The following is a 21518-nucleotide window of genomic DNA, read 5'->3' as shown; positions in this document are numbered from 1 at the left end:
TACTTAACCAACATCCACCTTATGCTTCTTATATAAAATATATACCATGGTGAAGTGTACTCGTGTAGCTCCCAGGTAAAGCCAACATATAATACAATATAATTTATAATAAGATAGGTCAAATTGTCATATGAACATGAAATGGCAAAAATTGAAGGTTAAAGTTGTTTCAACTGAATAGTCAAATCCTACGTAGATTTGAAGGCTGTAAGAAATATGTCAAAAATAACACTTGATGTCTCTTGAACCAAAAAAAAAAAAAAAGGCTTGATGTCAAATATAATTTTAATATTTTTTAGTCATGAACCCTGTTATCATTTACTCTCTTTTCAAACTTTATGCATCATATGGGCCCATTTGCTTTTAAAAATATAATAAAATAATATGATATTTGGCATTTCGAGTGGAGTTTAATTTTTTCCAAAATGTCAAATTGTCACATAAGCCATCAAATTCAAATTTAACATTTTGCATTTGACATCTCTCTTAGAGATGCTGTAAGAAAAAGAGCAATAAAATTATAAAAGTGCCTTTGCATTTCTTCTCCGTCTCGCGCTGAGATTCTGGTTCTTCTTCTTATAAAAATGTTATCATCTTTACTGTGATGTGACTCAATTACAAACTAATACTTGATTTTTTGTCATTCTTAGAAGTGCATTTATTTTTTATTTTAATTATTCTTAACAAGAGAGATACGTGTCAGATTGGGACTGGACCACATCAGTAGGCAAGGAAGAGTTCCATTTTATGGCAAAGGAGGGAAGTGTTATTCAATTTCGATCCTTCAAAAATTCAGTGCAATAAGGGTGAAATGTGTTTATACCAAAATGAACAGCCAATAAGAACAAAACACGTGGATAAAATCGAGTCTGGCCAAAGTTGTCTTCGGCACCCAGCTTACCGATCCATCTATTAGGGCAACGCCCTCTCCTGGGACACGTGACATGCTCACAATCGACGTCCATAGTCCCACATCGAAATTCTAAACAAAGTGCACACCTCCCAAGGCCTATAAAGAAGGCCAACTATCCCAAAATAGAGGTGATCAGAACTAACGGCATACAAGCCTATTGATATGTCAGTTTAATTTACTAAATCCAAACTTACTTAAGCATCGGAGAGCCTTCGGCCGGTACCACACCAGTGCCCTAGGTCTTACCGAGCGTTTTCTCATATTGCAGATTACACTCCCTACCGAGGCCATAAGGATACCGAAGGCCCAAAATCACTAAGTTGAGCCCAAAAGTATTAAACCATTTTTTAGCATCAACAAAATGAAAGCATATTCTTTCTGTGATTACTCGTCAAGTTGTTCATAATTAACCTCAAAAGTGCAAAGATTGTACCTAATTTCCCCAAAACCGCCAAAACCCCGAAATTGAAACTTAGGGGGGTGTATTCAATTGAGATTTTAATAGATTGTAATTACATGATTTTAATGTAATGGATTTCACATGAATTTGTAATTATATGATTTTACTCATGATTTTAATGGATTGCAATTACATGATTTTACTTATGATTTTAATTTACTTAGGATTTAACTTATTATTTTAATAGATTGCAATTACATGATTTTACTTATATTTCTATACAAGCTTGAATTCTATCACCCATCATCATTCACCTAAATACATCATACATGCGACTTACAAACCTTCATGAATTGATAATACAGTTGCTTGTTACCTAACTTCATTAGAAAATCACTTGTGCACAAATTACTCAAAACACAGATTCATCCCACCCATTATTTCACTAACAATGCTATTCCATACATCAACGGATTTATCACACAGTGAACAAAACCTAATACATAATTCAATTAAAATGCCACTACCAAAATACATAATTCAACTAAAATGCCACAACCAAAATACATAGTTCAACAAAACTTCTCCATTAAAACCTAGCCCATCTCCATTTTTGTTTTCAAGTTGAACCCATTTGTCATTTTACTAACGGTGAAGTAAAAGCTCTTCCAATTGCACCAGTTTAGGGCTCACACAAAACAGAAACGCCATTTGCGTTTAGGGTGTTGGAGAAGAAAAAGTTTCTTGGGTAAGTTTTTATAAAAAGAATTACTTGATGTGTTTTTGGTTCGCATGTTAAACCCATTGACTGGAGTCGAGAGAATTTCTTATGGATCAGAGACAGAGAGCTCGTAGAAGCTAATAGGATTTGCTTCGCTGTAAAGGCTTGTGGTAACCCCAACAGCAAGGTAACATATATATCCTTAATATTTTGATGAAGTTAAAATCTAAGCTCAAGGGAATTTATGTGGGTATTGATTTTGACAAAATGTCAGTTTAAGCTTAAGGGAATTTATGTGTTTTTTTTAAAAAACTTCAATCTTGCCCTGTTGGATTCATAATTTCGGTTAAGGTGTTTGGTAATTGGGTTGTACAGATGCGTTGAGTGAGTTCGTGCTATAAAAGCATGAGATAAACTATGTTGGGTTGTTGGGACTGTGGAGGCTAGTGTTTGTGGATAGTCAACATGTCTAATGGGTGTGCTGGTGAGAATTGATTTGGGATTTGGGGATACTCTTATTAAGACTTGATGTTATGTAGTAATTTTGAAGATCTGAGGATGTTAGAGACTGGGTGTGTCTGTTCATCAAATGAATTTGTTTTAAGGAAATTGGCCATTGAACCAGACTTAATAAGAGTAACATCCAAACTAAACTTCATACAAAATGGATTTAAGATGAAATTATGGCAAGTTTCATACTCACCCAGTTTTCAAAATAGGCTTGTTTAGCCTTTTGTGTATTCTTGGTTGAGTCTCATATTGATTATTGCACTAGGGAGAGTTAAGAACCAAAACTTTAACTAGAATTAAGGCTTTTTCTATTGCACATTTTAACAATAAAAATCGAATTTTACAGGATTTAATTGTTTTGATCTTAAATTGAAGCCCAAGTCGTACACTTTATTATTTTTGTTATAACTGACATTAAACACTATTTAAATGGAAAGTCACTGATTATGTGGCTATGGAATATAAGATTCTGATCCCATTACAAAGAAAAAGATGATTTGTATGACTTCTGCCTTAAGTTTAAAACCAAAACAATTAAAACCTATAAAATTGAAATTTTGTTGTTAAAATAAAATCTAAGTGCAATAGAAAAAGCCTTGAGCACGCAGAAAGGGCATGCCAAGAGGCTAGTATGCAAGAATGGTATAAATGAATTTAGTTGGCTCTTAATTTGATATCTTCAATAGTTACGCTCAGTAAGGTCTGTTTTAACATAGAGGATTGACAATTGGAGTTGTGTGTGTTTGGTTAAGGTATGGTGGGAAAAAAGGTCAATTATTGTTTTGAACAGTTCGTTGATCAATTTCTGTTTGACTTTGAGATTTGGGTAAATAGATTAGTACCAGTTATTAAATTTCAGTCATTGGATTGAAAAACCTGTCTTTGTTTCAGATACGTTTTACCTGTGGGAGCGTAATTCTCAATTGTGAGATTTATGCATGATTAGGAAGATGTCAACTGCACAGCCTTCAAAGAAACTAGTGTCCTGTGTTATCCTTGATTTGGATGGTACACTACTTAACACAGGTTCGCACTCTGAGTGGCATTTTCAATTTTACATTTAACTTCATGTTATTTGATCTGTGATAATGGGCTGATGCTTCCTTTGGTCTTCCTGTGTTGGAACTTGGATGTGAATTTTATTCTTAGTAGTAGCTGTTTGCTTTCTACTGGTGTTAGTAACTCCTTTTCTTCATTATTTTAATTATTCACAGATGGAATTGTAAGTGATGTTTTAAGAGTTTATTTGGGCAAGTATGGAAAGCAGTGGGATGGACGGGAAATTAAAAAAATTGTTGGAAAAACACCAATTGAAGCTGCAAGTGCTGTTGTTGAAGATTATGAGCTATCTTGTACAACGAGTGAATTACTTTCAGAGATTACCCCCATGTTCTCCAATCAGTAATTAACTTATGTACTTGCTTTTATGTCTGTTAAAAAATCATTTTGATGTAACTACCAAATGTTTGTTTTGGCTGTTTTTTACTATTGGCTTTTAGGTGAGGAATATATAATAGGTGTTGTGGTCAATATTTCAAAGAATTATGTTACATGTGTTTCTTTTGTACTTTTTCTATAGGTAGTCAATTTGGATGTTGGATAATTTTCTTTTTGGACTAAACGGAGCTTGTTTTAGATCATATGTTTTTAAGGATGCTTCCATATGATAATAATGAGGACAACTCACTCACTCACTGTTATGTGTTCAGGCAGTACTTTAGTGGAAAACTGTTAATTGGCTATTGACAATTGTCATTCTAGGTGGTGCAACATCAAAGCACTTCCAGGTGCCAATCGGTTAATTAAACATTTGAGTGGTCATAGAGTGCCAATGGCATTGGCTTCAAACTCTCCAAGGGAAAACATAGAAACCAAAATTTCTTTCCATCAGGGTATACTTCTTCAAAAGCATATTTGCTTACTTCTTTCACGGAAAATTTTAAGTACCACATGCATTCAGGATATTATGATTCGTTCTTGTCATACAAACAAGCACTATTTGCTTATTGTATTTCATATGCAGGCTGGAAGGAATCCTTTTCTGTCATCATTGGTGGTGATGAAGTAAGATTGGGGAAGCCTTCTCCGGAAATGTGAGATGCACAAATGTGTTGTTTTGGGCTTGAATTTGAGTGTGTTTTTTTATTTATTTAAATTTTTTATATCAAGGATTAGATTATATGGTATTCTGAAACTAGAAATATTTGATTTTGCATTGGAGATTCCTTGAAGTTGCTGAAAGGCTTAATGTCAACCCTTCCAGCTGCCTTGCGATTGAAGATTCTCTGTAATTATCCCTACTCTGATTCTTTACAGGTTTGAATTTGTTTTTCTATTAAAGTATGCAGAGCAAAAACTGTTGCAGGGAACATTCTCCTTTTAGTGCTATGGTTTTCATTTATGTTCTCTACAACTACCCTTGTTTGCATTACATCTAAAACGTCTTCAATAGAAGAATGAACCTACTTGAACACCTTGATTTTTGCTACATATACTTTCCTTGAACCAGACTAACTTTGATAAGGCTGGGACATGCCGTATTGGAATATAAGTCATATTACATTTTTGGCCAATAATAAAAAAATGTCAATTATGACTCTTACATACTGAACAAGTTTGGTATTAATTTTAAAAACTAAAGCAAATAAATCAATTAAACCCACTTTATACCCACAATTTACTCTCCCAAGTTCTAAATTTTCTTTCCTTAATGTACCTTCTATCACAATACACACATGTGTGATGCTTGTAGTTAAGATTAGTAATTTCATATGTAGATGGCAAGTAGCTGCAAATGAATAATTGATGTGCTCTTCTTCACGAACATTCTTCCTTTGATAAGTAGATGCTATGTTACCGCCTTATGATGTGATGCAGGGCATTAGCAATAATCTGCTGTCCAGCAACCCAAACAGTCCAAAAATACAGAGAATTGAAGGATAAAGCAATAGAATAGAAGTTGGAAGGAAGATAATTGAGTTCTAGGGCAAAGAACAAATAAAACAATAACTTATCAATTTAAAATAGCCAAAATTTAGCCTTACTGGTTAACGAACAGATGCTCCTGCATCATGATGTGTATATGGTTTAAGAAGTCATGTCACTTTTCTTTGCATTTCTTTATTGGAACATTTATTTGTCAGACCAGGTGTTACAGCTGGAAAGGCTGCTGGTATGGAGGTGGTTGCTGTACCCTCCATCCCAAAGCAGGCCCACCTTTATGCTTCAGCGGATGAGGTGATCAACTCTCTACTTGATTTGCGACCTGAAAAGTGGGGCCTACCTCCTTTCCAAGATTGTAAATCTCAGTACCTGTGTCCGTGTTTCAACTATGTTTGAAGAGTTTCTTCTGCACAAGCCCTTTTCATTAGCACCATTGATCTGTTGTTGCAGGGATAAAAGATACTTTACCACTAGAACCTTGGCACATTGGGGGTCCTGTCGTTAAGGGATTTGGTCGGGGCTCAAAAGTACTTGGGATCCCTACAGGTGTGTTGCTGTCGGCCTATCCAGTTAGAATCTTCATTCAACTGTACATGTCTTCTGATGAAACAATGTTTGACTGCTGTTCTTAGTTTGAGATGATATATACAAGTTAGTTTTATTTCATGTGTAGGCAATTTTTTAATGCACCTGATATTGGTTATATACAGGTTGCATTCCTTAGATCCTACGTTGCTTGAATGAGCTTGAAATTATTGGTTTGTTGCTTGTGTTTTGTTGTTTCTCTCCCTGTTATGCTCAATTAAATTGTTTCATTTCCTCATTTCTTTATCCTTATAAGTGCACTACATCTTTTCTACAGCAAATTTACCCACAGAAGGATATGGATCTCTTCTTTCAGAACATCCCTCAGGAGTATATTTTGGTTGGGCTGGATTATCTAAACGAGGTGTCTTTAAAATGGTCATGAGTATTGGTTGGAATCCTTATTTCAACAACACTGAAAAGACTATAGTGAGTCTTTCAAGCCACATAAGTAGCATTTGCAAGTATTTTTCTTCTTTTTGATGAATTTAGTTTGTAATGCAGGAGCCATGGTTGCTTCATGACTTTGATGAGGATTTCTATGGGGAGGAACTGCGTCTTATTATAGTCGGCTACATACGGCCAGAGGTATTAGACAAAACTGATCAATCTTTTCTGGAAAATACCAATTGCTCCTCCTGCCCTTCTATCTCTTTGTTCCTAATTTTCGTTTATGAAATAAACAGGCCAATTTCTCATCCCTCCAGAGCTTGATAGAGAAGATTCATCACGACAGAAAAGTTGCAGAGGAAGCTCTTGATCTTCCATTGTTCTCCAAATACAAGGACGACCCATATCTTAAAAGTTCTACATAAGGGTGTCCCAGGAATTTCTTGAAGGCTAGTTTTCCTACGTCATCGGCTAAAACAATAAATCAAATTGTACACTCATTATTTTGACATTCATTCATTTTGAAGAGATTCTATATCACTCTCAGGAATGTAACATATATAAAGTGCCATAAATCACAAATCAAATTTATTGTTTTCTAAATTACGGGTCATATCTTAATGACATTGTGGTTATACACAGACATCAGTTACAGTTTATAAATCAGATTTTTCTTAGGTCAGAAAATCTCCAGGCCTCAGCACTAGTATAGCTGTGCCAGCTCTTTTCAGATTTAAGTTTTAGATTGCATGTTATTGGGGAAAGCTGCTCATCTCATAACTGTGTTGCTTGTCTCCAGGTCCCCAACCCGGGAGGTGCCTACGCCATAAGTAAACCCCTCAACAACCCCAAGCCCCGTTAGTCAAAATTGAAAGCCGGCAAGGGAGGGAGGCGGGGAAGCACTCGAAACCCGACAATCTTAGACAGAATAACCAATGCAAGAATATCTGCAACAAAGTTTGGTTTGTTTTCCTTAGAACATGATGAAACCCGACTTCTTCAAAGAGATTAGCAAAAATGAATGTCTCAAAGGATAGACCGGATCTGAAGTATCATTCAGCAGACAACCAATATCAATAACGAGAGTACCCCCAAACCAGGATTTTGGTCAATAAACTATTTCCTTCCACATTCATAATACAGAATTCTAGACTTATAATACAACGTCGTAGGCATTCAATACAATATCTTAGGCTTTAGAGTCATTACCTTATGCAAGTTTCATGAATTATATTTGTAACAGCAAACATTGAAGCTTTAGCCTGCACCATATGATTTAGCTTGTAAAGTTTGGAAGTAATTAAATGTGATTCTTTATTTATGTGGAAGGCTCTTCTATGTATACATCAAAAATACCATCAGCTGGTGGTTTTTTTTCGGGCAAATAATCCGTAGACAAAAAAGCACAATATTCTCCGTTGGCTCCTCGCAATCGCTTAAAAATAGATGGAATAAAAAAGTTGGTGCCGCTAAAATTTTATATTTGGATGCCATTTACCTTTTTACCTTTCTATTTTTTGAAACAAACAAATAAAATTACACTAGTGCCTTTGCCTTTTTCCTTCGCTGCCCCGCGCTGAGCTTCTGCTTCTTCTTCTGCTTCTTTCATTTTCTTTTCTGGGTCTCTCACAGGGAAAGAGGAAGAGAAAGACAGGGAGTGAAAAAGGGCTCCAAGGGATTGAGGTTTTTCAAGAATTCAGTACCAGAATGGTGAAAACCATATTCTTTCTGTGATTAAAGCCAAGCCCATTTCCATTTTCGTGTTCAAGTTGAACCCACTTTTCATTTACTACCCGAGAAGTGAAAGCTCTTCCAATTGCGTCAGTTTAGGGCTCACACAAAACAGAAAGCCGTTTGCGTGTTGGAGAAGAAAAAGTTTCTTGGGTAAGTTTTTATAAACAAAATTACTTAAAGTTTCTTGGGTAAGTTTTTATAAACAAAATTACTTTATGTGTTCTTTACATTCTTAGTTTGTTCAGGGTTTTACCAAACCTTATGTGTTTTTGGTTCGCATGTTAAATCCATTGACAGGAGCCGAGAGAATTTCTTTTAAATCAGAGACAGAGAGCTCGTAGAAGCTAATAGGATTTGCTTCGCTGTTAAGGCTTGTGGTCACCCGATCAGCAAGGTAACATAAATATCCTTAATATTTTTATGAAGTTAAAATCTGATATTATGGTGTACTTACTGTTTGATTAGTTTGAGCTTAAGGGAATTTGTGTTTTTTTTCCTTAAATTTAGTTCTGTTGGATTCTAAGAGATTGAAAGTAAGGAGAAAGCTTATTGACACTTAAAAGCTTAGATGAGGGCTAGATAGAAGCTCCATAATGTTGGTTAAGGTGTTTGGTAATTGGGTTGTACAGATGAGTTGAGTGGGTTTGTGTTATAAAAGCATGAGATAAACTATGTTGGGTTGTTGGGACTGTGGAGGCCTGTTGTTTGTTGATAGTCAACATGTCTAATGGTTGTGCTGGTGAGAATTCATTTTGATTTGAGGATAATCTTATTAAGAACAGGAACAACTTGATGCTTTGTAGTAATTTTGAGGATCTGAAGATGTTAAGCGACTGAGTGTGTATGTTCATCAAATGAATTTTTATCAAGCAAACTGGCCTTTTTACATGTTGAACCTGGCTTAATAAGAGTAACATCCAAACTAAACTTCGTACAAAATGGATTTAAGATGAAACTATGTTAAGTTTCATGCTCACCCAGTTTTCAAAATAGGTTTGTTTAGCTTTTTGTGTATTCGTGGTTGAGTCTCATAGTGATTGTTATGCACAAGGGAGAGTAAGAACCAAAACTTTAACTAGAATTACGACTTTTGGGGGGCAGCTTTGGGTCGTCAGATATCACAATAATAATTAATAAACGACCAAGAGAGAAAAAGATAAAGTGGCATATATGCATCCTCCGCAAAGCCAAAGTCTTCGTGAAAATGGTCCTTCGTACAATTGTATAGAAGCTGAGCAAAAAGTTGAAACCTCAGCCTGTTGATGGACTATGGAGTTCCATGAATTTTCCACTTTCCATCCTCCCATCATTAAGTTAATGATGTGACACTCTTAGTTTGTATATTTCAAATAAAAACTATCTGTTATCCCTTGAGTCTTGCTTGACTTACTAGAGTGACCTCCACAAAGTCGCTGCCCCTATCATAAAAGGGAAATTGTACCAGTCGCTCGCAGTGGAAAACCTAGCTTGCATTTTTTTGTTTTGTTTTTAGTAGTTGGAACCCCTTGCAATTCGAAACTCCCTCGTATCCTAGGGTTTCGTAATTATCTCATGCTACACCTCTGCCTTTTTCTCTCTCCCTCATACTCCTTCTCAGACCCCTTTCTAGCTCTCTTAATTTTAAATTAATTTCTGCAATATTAGATCTTGCTATTGTCTCAAACCATAAAACAAAAGAAGGGAGGTAGAAAGATATATGGTTGCAAATTTGGGTTAGCTCTATCTCTGGCTCGCCACTTTCCAATCAATAATCATGCCTCATGGAGCCAATTACTTCCCACTCCTGTTTGTGTACTTCTCTAATCAAGTTCTTAAGCTTTCCAATGTTATCTGGATATGAGTTTAATACACTTGATGTATGTATATTTCAATAGGTTTTATATGAAGATGTATGTGAATTTTGTGTGTCCTACTGTTTGAATTATTGCTTCTGAGTATGAGTTTGTTTGGTATGAGCAATTAAATTTTAGTAATTTACTACTTATTACTTCAGAATTGATGGTTTATCTTATCATCCTTTTAAGTTTTCTCCCAGAAAGGTAAAATCCTGGGACCCTCTGTTGAAAATAAATCTGCCAAAGGCTCAAAGGCATTGACATATATATCTCATAATGGATCCATCCATTGTGAAGAAGCTCCTTGAAGACGACGAGGTTCTCTCTGTCTCTGTCTCTGTCTCTGTCTCTATCTCTCTGACGTATCTCAAGCTAATATTACATTCTCATTCTTAATAAAATGTCCGAAGGACGAAACCATGCATTCCAGGGCGGATTTGGAGGCCTTCCAGGCTGCCCTGAATAAGGACATAGAAGGAGATGTGTCTGCTTCCCAGCCGTCTGATTCAGACACCGGTATCCCTCTTAACCTTTTTTTTTTATTCACATAACTAAGTCGACATTAATCATAGACGCATTGCAGATTACTCTGTGGAACTTGGTTAGAACTATTAATTTTGAGAATTACATAACTTTGGTGTTTTTTATTTGTTTAATTTGGGAAAGCACAAGCCGTCTGGATGCAATAACTTAATGTGATTTTGATGTATATTTTTTCGAACATATAGGTGAGGCGTTGCTTTGGTTGGTTGGTGTTTATATGTATATAGTTTATCATAATCATGCTGAGCATGTTTTCACTAAAAATTTGGTTAATATTCACTTCCACTATTTCTTTTGAAAAGATTCCAAAATTTGGAGACCACTTAATTCTGTGTGCAAGTAGTCACAACTTGCCGTCTTTACTTTGCTGATTATTTTTCTATTATTTATTTATTTATTTATTTCTTCCTCTCTTAGGGATTTTTAATTGAAATGGATCATTTTCATCTCTCATGCCTTTGTCTAGTTGGGTTGATCACTTGAGTACTTATCTTCCATTCTTTTCTATTATGATAAATATCTCCAATCCCCCTGAATTATATTTCGTGTCCCATATTAGTCCCCAACTTATCTTAACATCCTAAATTATCAATCACGTGTTTAGTTTGTGCAACTCGTAGATTCTGCTAATATTTTAACAGAAGTGGCCATTTGAGTATCATAAACCACTTAGTGAAGGGCAAATTTGTCAGTCTAACTAAATTTGTACTCAAGACTACTCGTAGCTCTTCTTCAACTTATCTGCCTTCTCTTCCATCATTACTGATCCTACAATATCACAAGTGATCATCATCATCTATTTTTCCTCAATTTTGCATTATTGATCCTAAAATACCAGAAGTGTTTTGAAATGAACGTATCTTTGATTCATTGTTTGTCAAAGGATCTATTTTTCATTTCAACCATAAAGAGTGACATTCCAACAATGTATGAAAAGCTGGTAAAGTGTGAAGCCCTTAATCATGTATTTTTTACTTCATTTTGCTTTATATGCTATCAGAAGAGGTTTGAAATGAATGTATCTTTTATTTATTCATTGTCAGAGGCTATATTCAATTACCTTAAAAAGTAACTTCCCACCAATGTATGAAAGTTTGTTAAGTGTCAAGCCCTTAATCCCTAGTTGTCTTTGGGTTCGTAACTAGAAATCCTCGATTATACATGATGTGTGCAACTATGTGATGCAGCGGTTTTGTCTCAAGGAAGCAATAATACTTCTAGTCAGTCATTACTGCAGTTGAGTACTGCTAGCCAGGATGAAAATACAGCTGGTCAAATTCAACAAGACCAAAAAATTGCACAACATCAGGAACTGCATTTGTATGAAATGGAACCAAAGCAACAAGGATCCGTTGCTGAGAATATGCAACAAAAAAATGATGCCTCACAGGTACTTAATCACTTTCCTTTACCCCAGAAGCGACCGCATGGTGATCTTCAAGAAGGACAGGCAGAACAGAAGCCAATCCAGATTCCTGAAACAACTGGAATGCTGATTTCTGAAAAACACCCCAGCTCAACAGAGGAGCATGGCATAGCACCTAATCTCAAAAGCGAATCTCAGTACTTAAAGCTTCAGAAGATGAGCAGTCAACAATCAATGATCACAGAGCAGCCAAGAAGCCCTTCGAATGAAAGCAGACAAGTACCATTTTACCAGTTATATCCCCTCTTATTGCCCCAACTAAATAAAGACAGAGGCAGGCAACTTACTACTCTATTTGGTAGACTCAAGGTGAATCCTACACACATTTTATATCAAGATGTTGTGGATTTTGTTAATTTTTCTGATCTGTGCACTTTTTTTGCTATTCTAGAGCCGTCAAATCCGCAAAGATGCTTTTGTCAGGGAACTTAAAAGTATTGTTGGGGATGAGATGCTCAGAATGGCAGTAAAGGAAGTGCCACTAATGGTAAGTATATAATGAATTCAATACTCTTTTAAATTAATAACGTGCTGATGTCTGGACCAAGCTGAAAACCTGCTTATTAAAATCTTGCAGCCTAGTCCTAAACATCAGTTACTACCTAAGGCCTCGGTCCAGCAACAACCTCCAAGGATGCTATCTATTAGTGCAAGTGCCACACAGTTGACTAACCCTCGTTCATCTGCACTTCATCTGAGAGGTCCCAATTCTGCCACTGACCCATCACACAGTCTCCCTTCAACAGTTCAGGTACAGACTGATTCAAGCCATCCGCTCATTAAAAATAGTGCTAGAAAATTGCCAGAAGCAGAATGTCACTCAGATTCTGAGGGAATGCAAGTAAGTCAAATTTCTTCCTCTAGTGTGGTAACTACCAATCAAGAAAGGGAGTGCTTCTCAGTTCCTATGCATGGAAACGCTGGTCGTACTTGTCACCCGTTTTCAGGGACAAATGTCAATACTTGCGCATTGCCTGTCAAACCGCAGCCTTCTGATGCACAACTGAGACAAGTCCTACAACATCAAAGCATGGGTTCTGCTCAGTCAGGTGGGGAAGCACATGGAGCGAGCATCATGAGTGGGTCCAAAACGGAGAGGCAAAATTCTATGAATGAACCTAGTAGACTGCAAGGTGGATCTCTTATTCACATTACAACTAATGCAACTTTACGACAGAATCCTAATCCTTCGCAATCCTCAAATAAAGGGCAGAGTTCCCGTCCTGTGTCATCAATGGCTTATGTCAAACAGGAATCGATTGATCAGACTGCTGAGCAGCAGCACAAGCCTCCATTGCCTAGTTCACATGGATTGCCTTCGGTTTCTGCTGGAGTACTTGAACAGGGAAATGCATCATCTGTAATTTCAATGGATGAGTCCTTAGAGAAGCAGCCTTCTAGAATGGGTGTTTCATCATCGCCTTCTACAATCACAGTGCCTCAAAGTTCGGTGTCTCCTTCCGTCATGATGCAAGTCAATCCTAGTGTCTCGGTAATTTCATTCATCTCATCTCTGCTTCTCTTTTACATATGCATTTATGAGGTCACGATGGAGACTTCCTACGTTTTTACTTATGTTTTCTGAAGAGAAGTACTCTATTGAGAACTAATTATAGAACTACATACATGAGAGTGGCTACTTCTATGTTGGTGCTCTTTTGCAATTATGGTAAAACAGGAGGTATCCATTTTGTGTCTTTATCTCCTGTAATTCGTATCCACTTTCTCATGACTCACAAGATGATACGAAACATAACAGGTTTGGGAGGTGCATTTGATCATTAATTAGTAACAATGCTCCTTGTTTCTTCATTATATTGTTTTGTTGTGCCTCTCAAATGTAACTTAAATAAATGGATGAGCTAGTTTCATGTTGGATCTACCTTTTCCAGTTTACTTTGTCCTGCAATATATTTGTCTTTGAAAGTCAATTTTCACTTGGCATGAATATGATTATTTTTTACTTTATTAATGACTAATGTCTTTTCTGCTTTGTTTCATACCAGTTAGGCCCTCGGATAATGTCTGGAACCTCCCCTTGTGGGATTAATAATAAAACACCTCCAAAAAAGCCTTCTATTGGCCGAAAGAAGCCACTTGAAGCACTTGGTTCTTCACCACCGCAATCAAGGTAAAATAAGTTTATATTGTTGCATCACAGTCTGTTAATCATTTCAATCTCTTCTTCCTTATAACTTTCTTATGTTCTGGGTCTCCTCAGTAAGAAGCAAAAAGTAAGTGGAGCGTTTTCAGATATTGAACAACTCAATGATGTCACTGCTGTCAGTGGAGTTAATCTTAGGGTACGGTATTTGTTATTTTCAATTCCTATTCTGGAGTATTAGCTAATTAAGTGAAGAGTGGACACTTTGTAGTAAATTTGTTCAGAACCCACTGACATTTTTGATAAAATAGGAAGAGGAAGAGCAGCTGTTTCCAGGGCCCAAGGAGGATAGTCGAGCTTCAGAAGCCTCTCGAAAATCTGTGCAAGAAGAAGAGGAAAGGCTGATTTTGGAGAAGGCTCCACTGCAGAAAAAATTAGCCCAAATTAGTTAATACTCTTTACTTATCTATTTATCATAGAGGTGTTAAAATTCCATCTTTCTATTTTTATTTTATTGTTTTATTTTTTACACTTTGTTCCTGTCATGAAAAGAAATATCAAACAGAAATTGATATCTGGTATTTATACATGTGTTTTTGGCAGTGGTCAAATGTGGTCTGAAAAGTGTAACCCATGACGTGGAGCGATGCTTGTCACTGGTGAGGTGCTAGCTACCATGTTCTTTGTTATTGCGATAAACTTACATTTTATCTTATTCCATGCCAACTGAACTCTTCAGTGTGTGGAGGAAAGAATGAGGGGACTAATAAATAATTTAATCCGACTGTCAAAGCAGGTTTGTTTGTTTCTATTTTTTGCTCCTGCTGAACAAGAATTCTCGTGCATTATATATCTCCTGACTTCGATTGAATATCCTTGTGCTAGCGGGTTGATGCTGAGAAATCAAGACACCACACTATTACTAACTCTGATGTTCGGCAACAAATTATGGATCTCAATCAGAAAGCTAGGGAAGAATGGGAGAAAAAGCAGGCTGAGGCAGAAAAGATCCGGAGGCTTAATGAGGTTAGTGTCATTTAAGCATTGTATATTATATTTGTACAATGCCCATATGGGTGAGCTACAAGTGTATGTGTGTGTTAATAGCCTGAGGTTGACAATGGAGTCGATGGAGACGAGGAGAAGGATGAAGGCCGTCCTAAATCATTTAAGGTATGAGGATTCCAGTCAGTCTGATTTTTTCACTTCTGAAACGAATAGAGCTTTTAGTCTTCTGTGGCTTTCTGCTCGGTGCAGACAAACATAGAGGCAGATGGAAAACTGAGGACAACAGCAGCAAATGTTGCTGCCCGTGCTGCAGTTGGGGGAGACGACATGTTCTCAAAATGGCAACTCATGGCACAAGCCCGGCAAAAACGTGAAGGTGAGATTGATGCGGCATCTGGGTCCCAGCCAGGTAAAGATGTAAACCACAAACCTACATCAACAACTGGAAGGATCATGAAGGGCAGTCAAGAAGCAGAGAAAAGGGGTGATCCGGCTCATGTTGCTACAGCTGGTAAGTATCATTAAGCCTGATCGTTTGTCAAATCATGATTTTGTAGCCATATGTCAGTACCATTAGATATCATTACTGCTTACCAAACAAAGATTCAAATGTATTAAAGAATATAACACTGTAGTTGGCACCTTGGTGTATTGCTGATTTTGAAAATTGGATTAGCTAAGGCGATTTACTATGAGATTAATGGTAGGAGAGATTTTATCGGCATGAGTAACATACTACAACTTCTCATTTCATATAATTGGCTGAGTTGGTATATATTCAATTACACTTAAAATGTTATCCCTGAATATTGATGCAATTAGACTACAAAGTGCCATGTACTGGTTCTCAGATTCTGATAATTATTGCTGGTCTCATTTGAGAATTCAACTTCTGTATACAATTTCTTGGAGTGAGCAACAAATTGGCTTGCCAGCTGTAATTTGTAAATCATTTGTTACTCTCTGAAGCTAAAACAGGGCAGGTGTAGCTTCTACCGAGGAGCACCTTTATTTTCGTTAGATGAACATAACCATCCTTCTGATGCTTTACCCAGACATGTTACTTTTTTATGATACAGCCCCATTTAATTTATTTTTGTTTGCAATGCCCATTAGGGTGCTAGCACTGTTATAAATTTTTGTTTACGAAAAATCATATATATATATATATTGGTCGTAATTTGCCTTTTCTTCCTTTTTTTTTTTTTTTTTTTTGTGTTTGGAAAATACCCCTTTGCTATCCAGTTTTACAATCCATATTTTGGTATTACAATCACATTTCTACTTGCAACCAACAGCTTTGGTGGAGAAGTATACCATAGTTATTTTGGCAGGGTGTTTATTGAAGAAGTTATCTCTGGCAATATTTTACTATTTGGTGCTTTGTTAGTCGAAAATTGTTTATTTATTTGTATTTTTTTTTGGACAGGGCCAATTAGAAAATCTGGAAGGAACCAAGTTATCATGCCTCAAACAAGGATGGCTCGTACTATATCCGTCAAGGATATGATTGCTGCCTTGGAAAGGGAACCTCAGATGTCGAAGTCTATGTTGATATATCGGTTGCATGAGAGAATCCAATCCTAGACACCACTGTGGAATAGTCTTAAAGTAAAAAAGAAAAGAAAAAAACAAACAATGAGATCGTAGTCATCGTTGGCCTCAGAATCTTCTTGTGAAAATGATAAAAAGAGAGAATGGTAGAGACGATCATTAGTTGTACTTTGTGCAGCATCTCTTACGAACTGTTACTTGTGATATTCATGTTTGCCACATAACATAGCAGCTTCCTCCAGTGGCAGTAATACTAAGCCAGGAGAAAGGGATGAAATAGTCCATTATCTGAGATAATGGTAATATCTGAAGGATTCTGATGGCCTTATTGTTTGTTAGTGTGGGTGGTAGGGTTTTTGAGGGCAGGAGTAAATAATCAATTGTTTGTGCTGGTTGAGGGCTCGCCATTTAGTTGCAGGGCTCATATCTCGGTTGTTGCTGCTGCTATGTCGACATTATTGGGACCTCTTATTTGGTTCAATCATCAAACCCTCCATGTTGACCATTTCTCTTCATACAGGCTAAGACAGACTTGAACTTTGTGGCTTTTAATATTTTCATATAAAAAAAAACCTATCTCCGTGGCGAACCAACTCAATTCGATGAATTTCGAAACACACTCTGCAATTGACATCTTTCCTTGCACAAGCTCAAGCAACTCTTTGATCTTTGTATGTTGCATGACACTATCAATCATAAAAAATGCTCTCCTAGTGTTTAAATGTATCCCACCATCCATTGGCTTCATCCTCTAGCACATGGATAGCTCACGAACATTGTTATAATGGTGGTGCATTTAGATAATCTAGCTTCTTTTTGGATATGCTTAATCAAACTTCAACATTGTCTGGTTCAGAACTTCCATAAAATCTTCTCAGTTTCATTTTCATAAACTAGTCCAAATACTATGGTGTGCATGAGGTTGTTTTCGAGGCTGACATCTTGTCAACAATTCAGGAAAATGAAAGCCAAGACTCAATTAGTACTTAAATTTTTAAGAATTATAGAACAAGAAACTGAATCCGAAAGTAGAGCATGTTCGATAGACATGGAGTCACAAAGAATGGGATGAGCATGCCAAGTTCATTACTTTAAGTCTAGCTAAGATTTTGTCTTGTGCATTGTTTTTCTTACTATACATGCATAGGTATTTATCTTACTTTCGAACTTAGTCAAGGAACTCCTTAAGAATCTTGCCTTACTTTATAGTTTTAGGTTGGCATTATAGTTTTGGGAGAAACACTTGCGTAACACGGAATAGTATTATTCTGCTATTCTCTGTTAATTGCGACATCTTACGCGTGATAACTTTTCCATGTGGCAGTCTATAATTGATTGAGGGATAGCAAAATAGTACTCATTTCATACAAAATTTTCTGCCATTTTGGGGTATTACATTTCTGTTACTTAAGATTTTGTTGTCAGTTTATTTGTGGGATGTCACTTGTTTATTGTTTCATTCAGAATTTGCATATCAAATTGTATGGCTAAACATCACATTTGTGTACCTTAAAATGACCACCACCAATTTTTTGTCCCTTAAAATGAAGACAACCAATCCATTTTTGTTGTGCCATCACATGCGTACCCTGTAATAATTGTACCTAAGTATAAATATCTCTTTCACAAACACATGCCACACCTTGACATTAAACAAAATTGTACCTCCATTTCCATGTATGACAGAAAAGCACTAATTCACACAATTTTTTGTTTTTTTTGGGAAAACCAAATTACAAAGAAGATCCTCTACGGATCTTTAAACAAAATTGTACCACCACTTCCATGTAGCTGGCATGGCATGAAAGAGATGTTGTAAATATGTGGATGGCCCACAACTATTAGGATGAAGACTTTTGTGTATTATAGGCATAGTGTAAAATATCGATAGTTGTCACGCCCCAGACTCGGGGGTCGGTGGAAACCCCGCGTCCGGTGCGTAAGAAAATAAAATAAAATTAAAAGCAACCGAAACATAAAATAAACTTTTCTTATAAAAAAAAAATAGATCCCAAAATCTTACAACTTTACATGAAATAAATAAATAAATAAAGCTATATCACTCTCATCTAATTCATCCTCAACTGATTTAGTCCTTGTCTTGCCCACTAATTCATCTGAAAAATTAAACATGGTGAGGGATGAGCAATCACCGCTCAGTAGGGACATGAGACCTTACCACAGTAGATTGATATAACTAAATTAAGTGACATGCAATCACACAGCCAAATATCAAATTATTAATAATACATGAATGAATGAATGTTCTTCATCTACTCCCATTAATTCATATAACTGGACAAGTAGACCTGCACGTCCCATACCATGCTTATACCACTTGGTCCCGAATGCCCATTTATATGAACTAACACCCATCTCAATCATCCCATAATTTCCCTTTTTGTTAGTCATCTTGTCTAACTCCTTTTCGCCAGTCCCGAATCAACCAATAAAAACCATGTGCACTGTGGGATCCCTGAGACCTGGTACCTACCAAGAGTTAGACTCAACTACACAAAAGATCCTTCCCATTACCCTCTTTTCCATCATTATTTTCTCTATCAACCCAAGAACTCCAACCAATTTCCATGACATGATATAATTATGCCTTTCAAATAATAATATCATGCATAATATAGTGTTCATGAAATTTAATTAGATCAATCCTCGTAAAGGCATCCCAAGAAATCCCTACCTTGATTCCAAAACATTGCTCCAAGTTAAGAAAATACAAGCTAAACCCCAAATCTCCTCCAAGAATCACCTCTCTCTCTCTCTCTCTCTCTCTCTCAATTTCTTTTCTAATTTCTCAAATTTTGAAATTATAAGGTTATGCTCCTATTTATAGTGTTTATATAGGGATAGGATAAACTTAAATATTAAAAGGATAAGAACATCCAAGTTTATCCAAAAGATAAATATCTTAAAAAGATAATATCGTCCAAGTTTATCCAAAAGATAAATATCTTAAAAAGATAGTATCATTCAAGTTTATCCAAAAGATAAATATATTCTTTTATCCTTTTAAAATACAAGTCTTCACAATAGTATCGACGAAATATCGAGGATATTATCGTTTTTTCGAGTCATGGATGGATATTTCGGAACATATCCATACACATGTCGTATAAATATCGATAATATCGGAAAATATCGATGTCGATAATTTCACTCACACTTCAGCAATATTTTGTCAAAATATTGCTATAATATCGAAAATATCAATGTAATGGAAAAAATGAAAAAAAACAAAACAAAAAACACACAAAGTACACATGCAAAGGGGATTCGAAACCCTTCCATTTCACTCCTACAATGCCTTAACCACCATGTTGCTTATGTTTTTGTGATAATACCCAAAAGGGAACTCTATGTGGTACTAAGTCACTCATGTATTATGCAATGTATAAAGTGTAAAATGTTATAGTAAATCATTATATATAAATGATTATGGTGTGTTTAATCTTCTTTCATTTATTACTACATATTTTCTACACTCACAGTGTTTGTCAACTCGCTATATAATCAACTTAAATCAGTTAAACTCATCATGCAATGCATTTCCTTCCAATTTTTGTGATAAACTAATAGATAATTGACTAAATAAATATTCTCCAAAGTTTCAATAAAAATTTCCAAGTTTTTCTTATAATTTCCATGGTTTTTATTAAATTTTTATCGATATCGATAATATCCCGATATTTCTATCAAAATTTTTGTGTTTTTGGATTACTGATATTTCCGATACCATCGATATTTTAGACTTTGATTATAGGTGAAAGTGAAAATACTAGAGTTAAGGCAGTGTAGAAAATGTTTACAACACCCGGTGAATTGCTTATCAAATTCATTGCGGTAGCTGTAAATTTTCCCTATAAAAGCATTCCTGAGCTAATGAAGCCAGACACACCAATCAGAAGAGAAAAAGTGAGAGAAAAATCAGAGAGTTAAAAAAATTTATCCGAGAGAGAAAATTCTATCTGTAATACCACAACAGCAAATACAATCTCACCCTAATATTCACTAGTACTTTTAGACTTTGTCTATTTCATAACAAGAGAAGCAATAATTCGCACAAGTGTTTTTGTCTTTTTTGATGAAAACAAAAATTACAAAGAATCTTTAAATAAAATAAATAAAATTTGAAAATGTATAAAACCTGAGATTGGGACCCTTTTTTGGTTTTTTGGGTAAAATCAAGGGTCCCACGACTGCAACGTGGGTAATTCTTTTATTTTCCTGCCCTATAGCCGACATGGTATGAAAGGGAAGAAGATTAGGGTAATTGTAATCTAATAGATGCTTATTCTACCGCAATAATGATACTAATAACAATCTAAACATATCGAGATAATTATTGTTGTGACTGTAACACCGCTCGTAATGTTGTTAAACTAATCCGCAAATGTTTTCACACATATATTTGACATTAAATTAAATTATGTTATCCATTTATATTATAACATGTAAATTTAAAATAACATAATGTTATCATGCGTTAGTGTCCATAAAAAATTTATCCTATAATTGTATTGAACATAATTGAGTTCAATAACTTGCGGTGTGAGTGGTAGTCGGTAACACAAATACTTGTTCTAAATATAAGCATTTGGTGTGAAAAGTATTCATAACGTGCTGCATAAAATTCACATGTGTTGTTTGAAAGTTCTAAATATAAGCATGTGGTGTGAAAAGTATTCATAACGTGCTGCACAAAATTCACATGTGTTGTTTGAAATCGATTTAAGGCTAGTTTGGTATTGCTGTGTTTTAAAAAAAAAACTGCTTCTGTTGTGCTGTCAGAATAAACAGCTGTGAAATGAAGCAGCGAAGTATTTAGTAATCTATATTT

The 21518-nt window shown here is 35.7% G+C and overlaps 2 protein-coding genes across 4 annotated transcripts; both read left to right on the top strand.

Annotated features, from left to right (window-relative positions):
- The first annotated feature begins 1820 nt into the window (after positions 1 to 1820).
- Positions 1821 to 7760, top strand: LOC110752236 (bifunctional riboflavin kinase/FMN phosphatase-like). Of its 3 annotated transcripts, XM_021952851.2 has the most exons (13): positions 1821 to 2061; positions 2152 to 2221; positions 3436 to 3570; positions 3759 to 3945; positions 4306 to 4436; positions 4568 to 4637; positions 4766 to 4831; positions 5688 to 5842; positions 5938 to 6033; positions 6350 to 6501; positions 6577 to 6660; positions 6759 to 6911; positions 7262 to 7760. In XM_021952851.2, exons 3-12 carry the CDS (start codon positions 3483 to 3485, stop codon positions 6885 to 6887), a joined length of 1158 nt encoding a protein of 385 aa, XP_021808543.2. In that variant the 5' UTR covers positions 1821 to 2061; positions 2152 to 2221; positions 3436 to 3482; the 3' UTR covers positions 6888 to 6911; positions 7262 to 7760. The 3 variants fall into 3 exon arrangements, with proteins under 3 accessions (XP_021808543.2, XP_021808541.2, XP_088110331.1); XM_021952849.2 differs by lacking the exon at positions 7262 to 7760 and having other exon boundaries at positions 1824 to 2061; positions 6759 to 7065; XM_088254205.1 differs by lacking the exon at positions 1821 to 2061 and having other exon boundaries at positions 2068 to 2221.
- A 238-nt stretch (positions 7761 to 7998) lies between these two features.
- Positions 7999 to 17218, top strand: LOC110752233 (transcription initiation factor TFIID subunit 4b-like). The gene is made up of 16 exons (XM_021952843.2): positions 7999 to 8346; positions 8494 to 8590; positions 10232 to 10349; positions 10442 to 10547; positions 11762 to 12309; positions 12392 to 12487; positions 12578 to 13492; positions 14007 to 14131; positions 14222 to 14303; positions 14416 to 14551; positions 14708 to 14763; positions 14844 to 14900; positions 14990 to 15130; positions 15212 to 15277; positions 15362 to 15623; positions 16542 to 17218. Exons 3-16 carry the CDS (start codon positions 10308 to 10310, stop codon positions 16697 to 16699), a joined length of 2790 nt encoding a protein of 929 aa, XP_021808535.2. The 5' UTR covers positions 7999 to 8346; positions 8494 to 8590; positions 10232 to 10307; the 3' UTR covers positions 16700 to 17218.
- Positions 17219 to 21518: the final 4300 nt, after the last annotated feature.

This window comes from Prunus avium, chromosome 6, assembly GCF_965620075.1.
Source record: "Prunus avium chromosome 6, drPruAviu1.hap1.1, whole genome shotgun sequence".
In the NCBI taxonomy this organism is placed as follows: domain Eukaryota; kingdom Viridiplantae; phylum Streptophyta; class Magnoliopsida; order Rosales; family Rosaceae; genus Prunus; species Prunus avium.
This window is presented reverse-complemented; position numbering and strand designations above follow the sequence as displayed.

Bases quoted from the DNA above. Each gene is read 5' to 3' on its own strand.
- LOC110752233 (XM_021952843.2), top strand. From the start codon at position 10,308: ATGGATCCATCCATTGTGAAGAAGCTCCTTGAAGACGACGAG. The intron at 14,901-14,989 runs GTTTGTTTGTTT...TCCTTGTGCTAG, and splicing joins TAATCCGACTGTCAAAGCAG to CGGGTTGATGCTGAGAAATC. The intron at 15,624-16,541 runs GTAAGTATCATT...TTTTTTGGACAG, and splicing joins GGCTCATGTTGCTACAGCTG to GGCCAATTAGAAAATCTGGA.
- LOC110752236 (XM_021952851.2), top strand. From the start codon at position 3,483: ATGATTAGGAAGATGTCAACTGCACAGCCTTCAAAGAAACTAGTGTCC. The intron at 6,034-6,349 runs GTGTGTTGCTGT...TCTTTTCTACAG, and splicing joins AGTACTTGGGATCCCTACAG to CAAATTTACCCACAGAAGGA. The intron at 6,661-6,758 runs GTATTAGACAAA...TGAAATAAACAG, and splicing joins TCGGCTACATACGGCCAGAG to GCCAATTTCTCATCCCTCCA.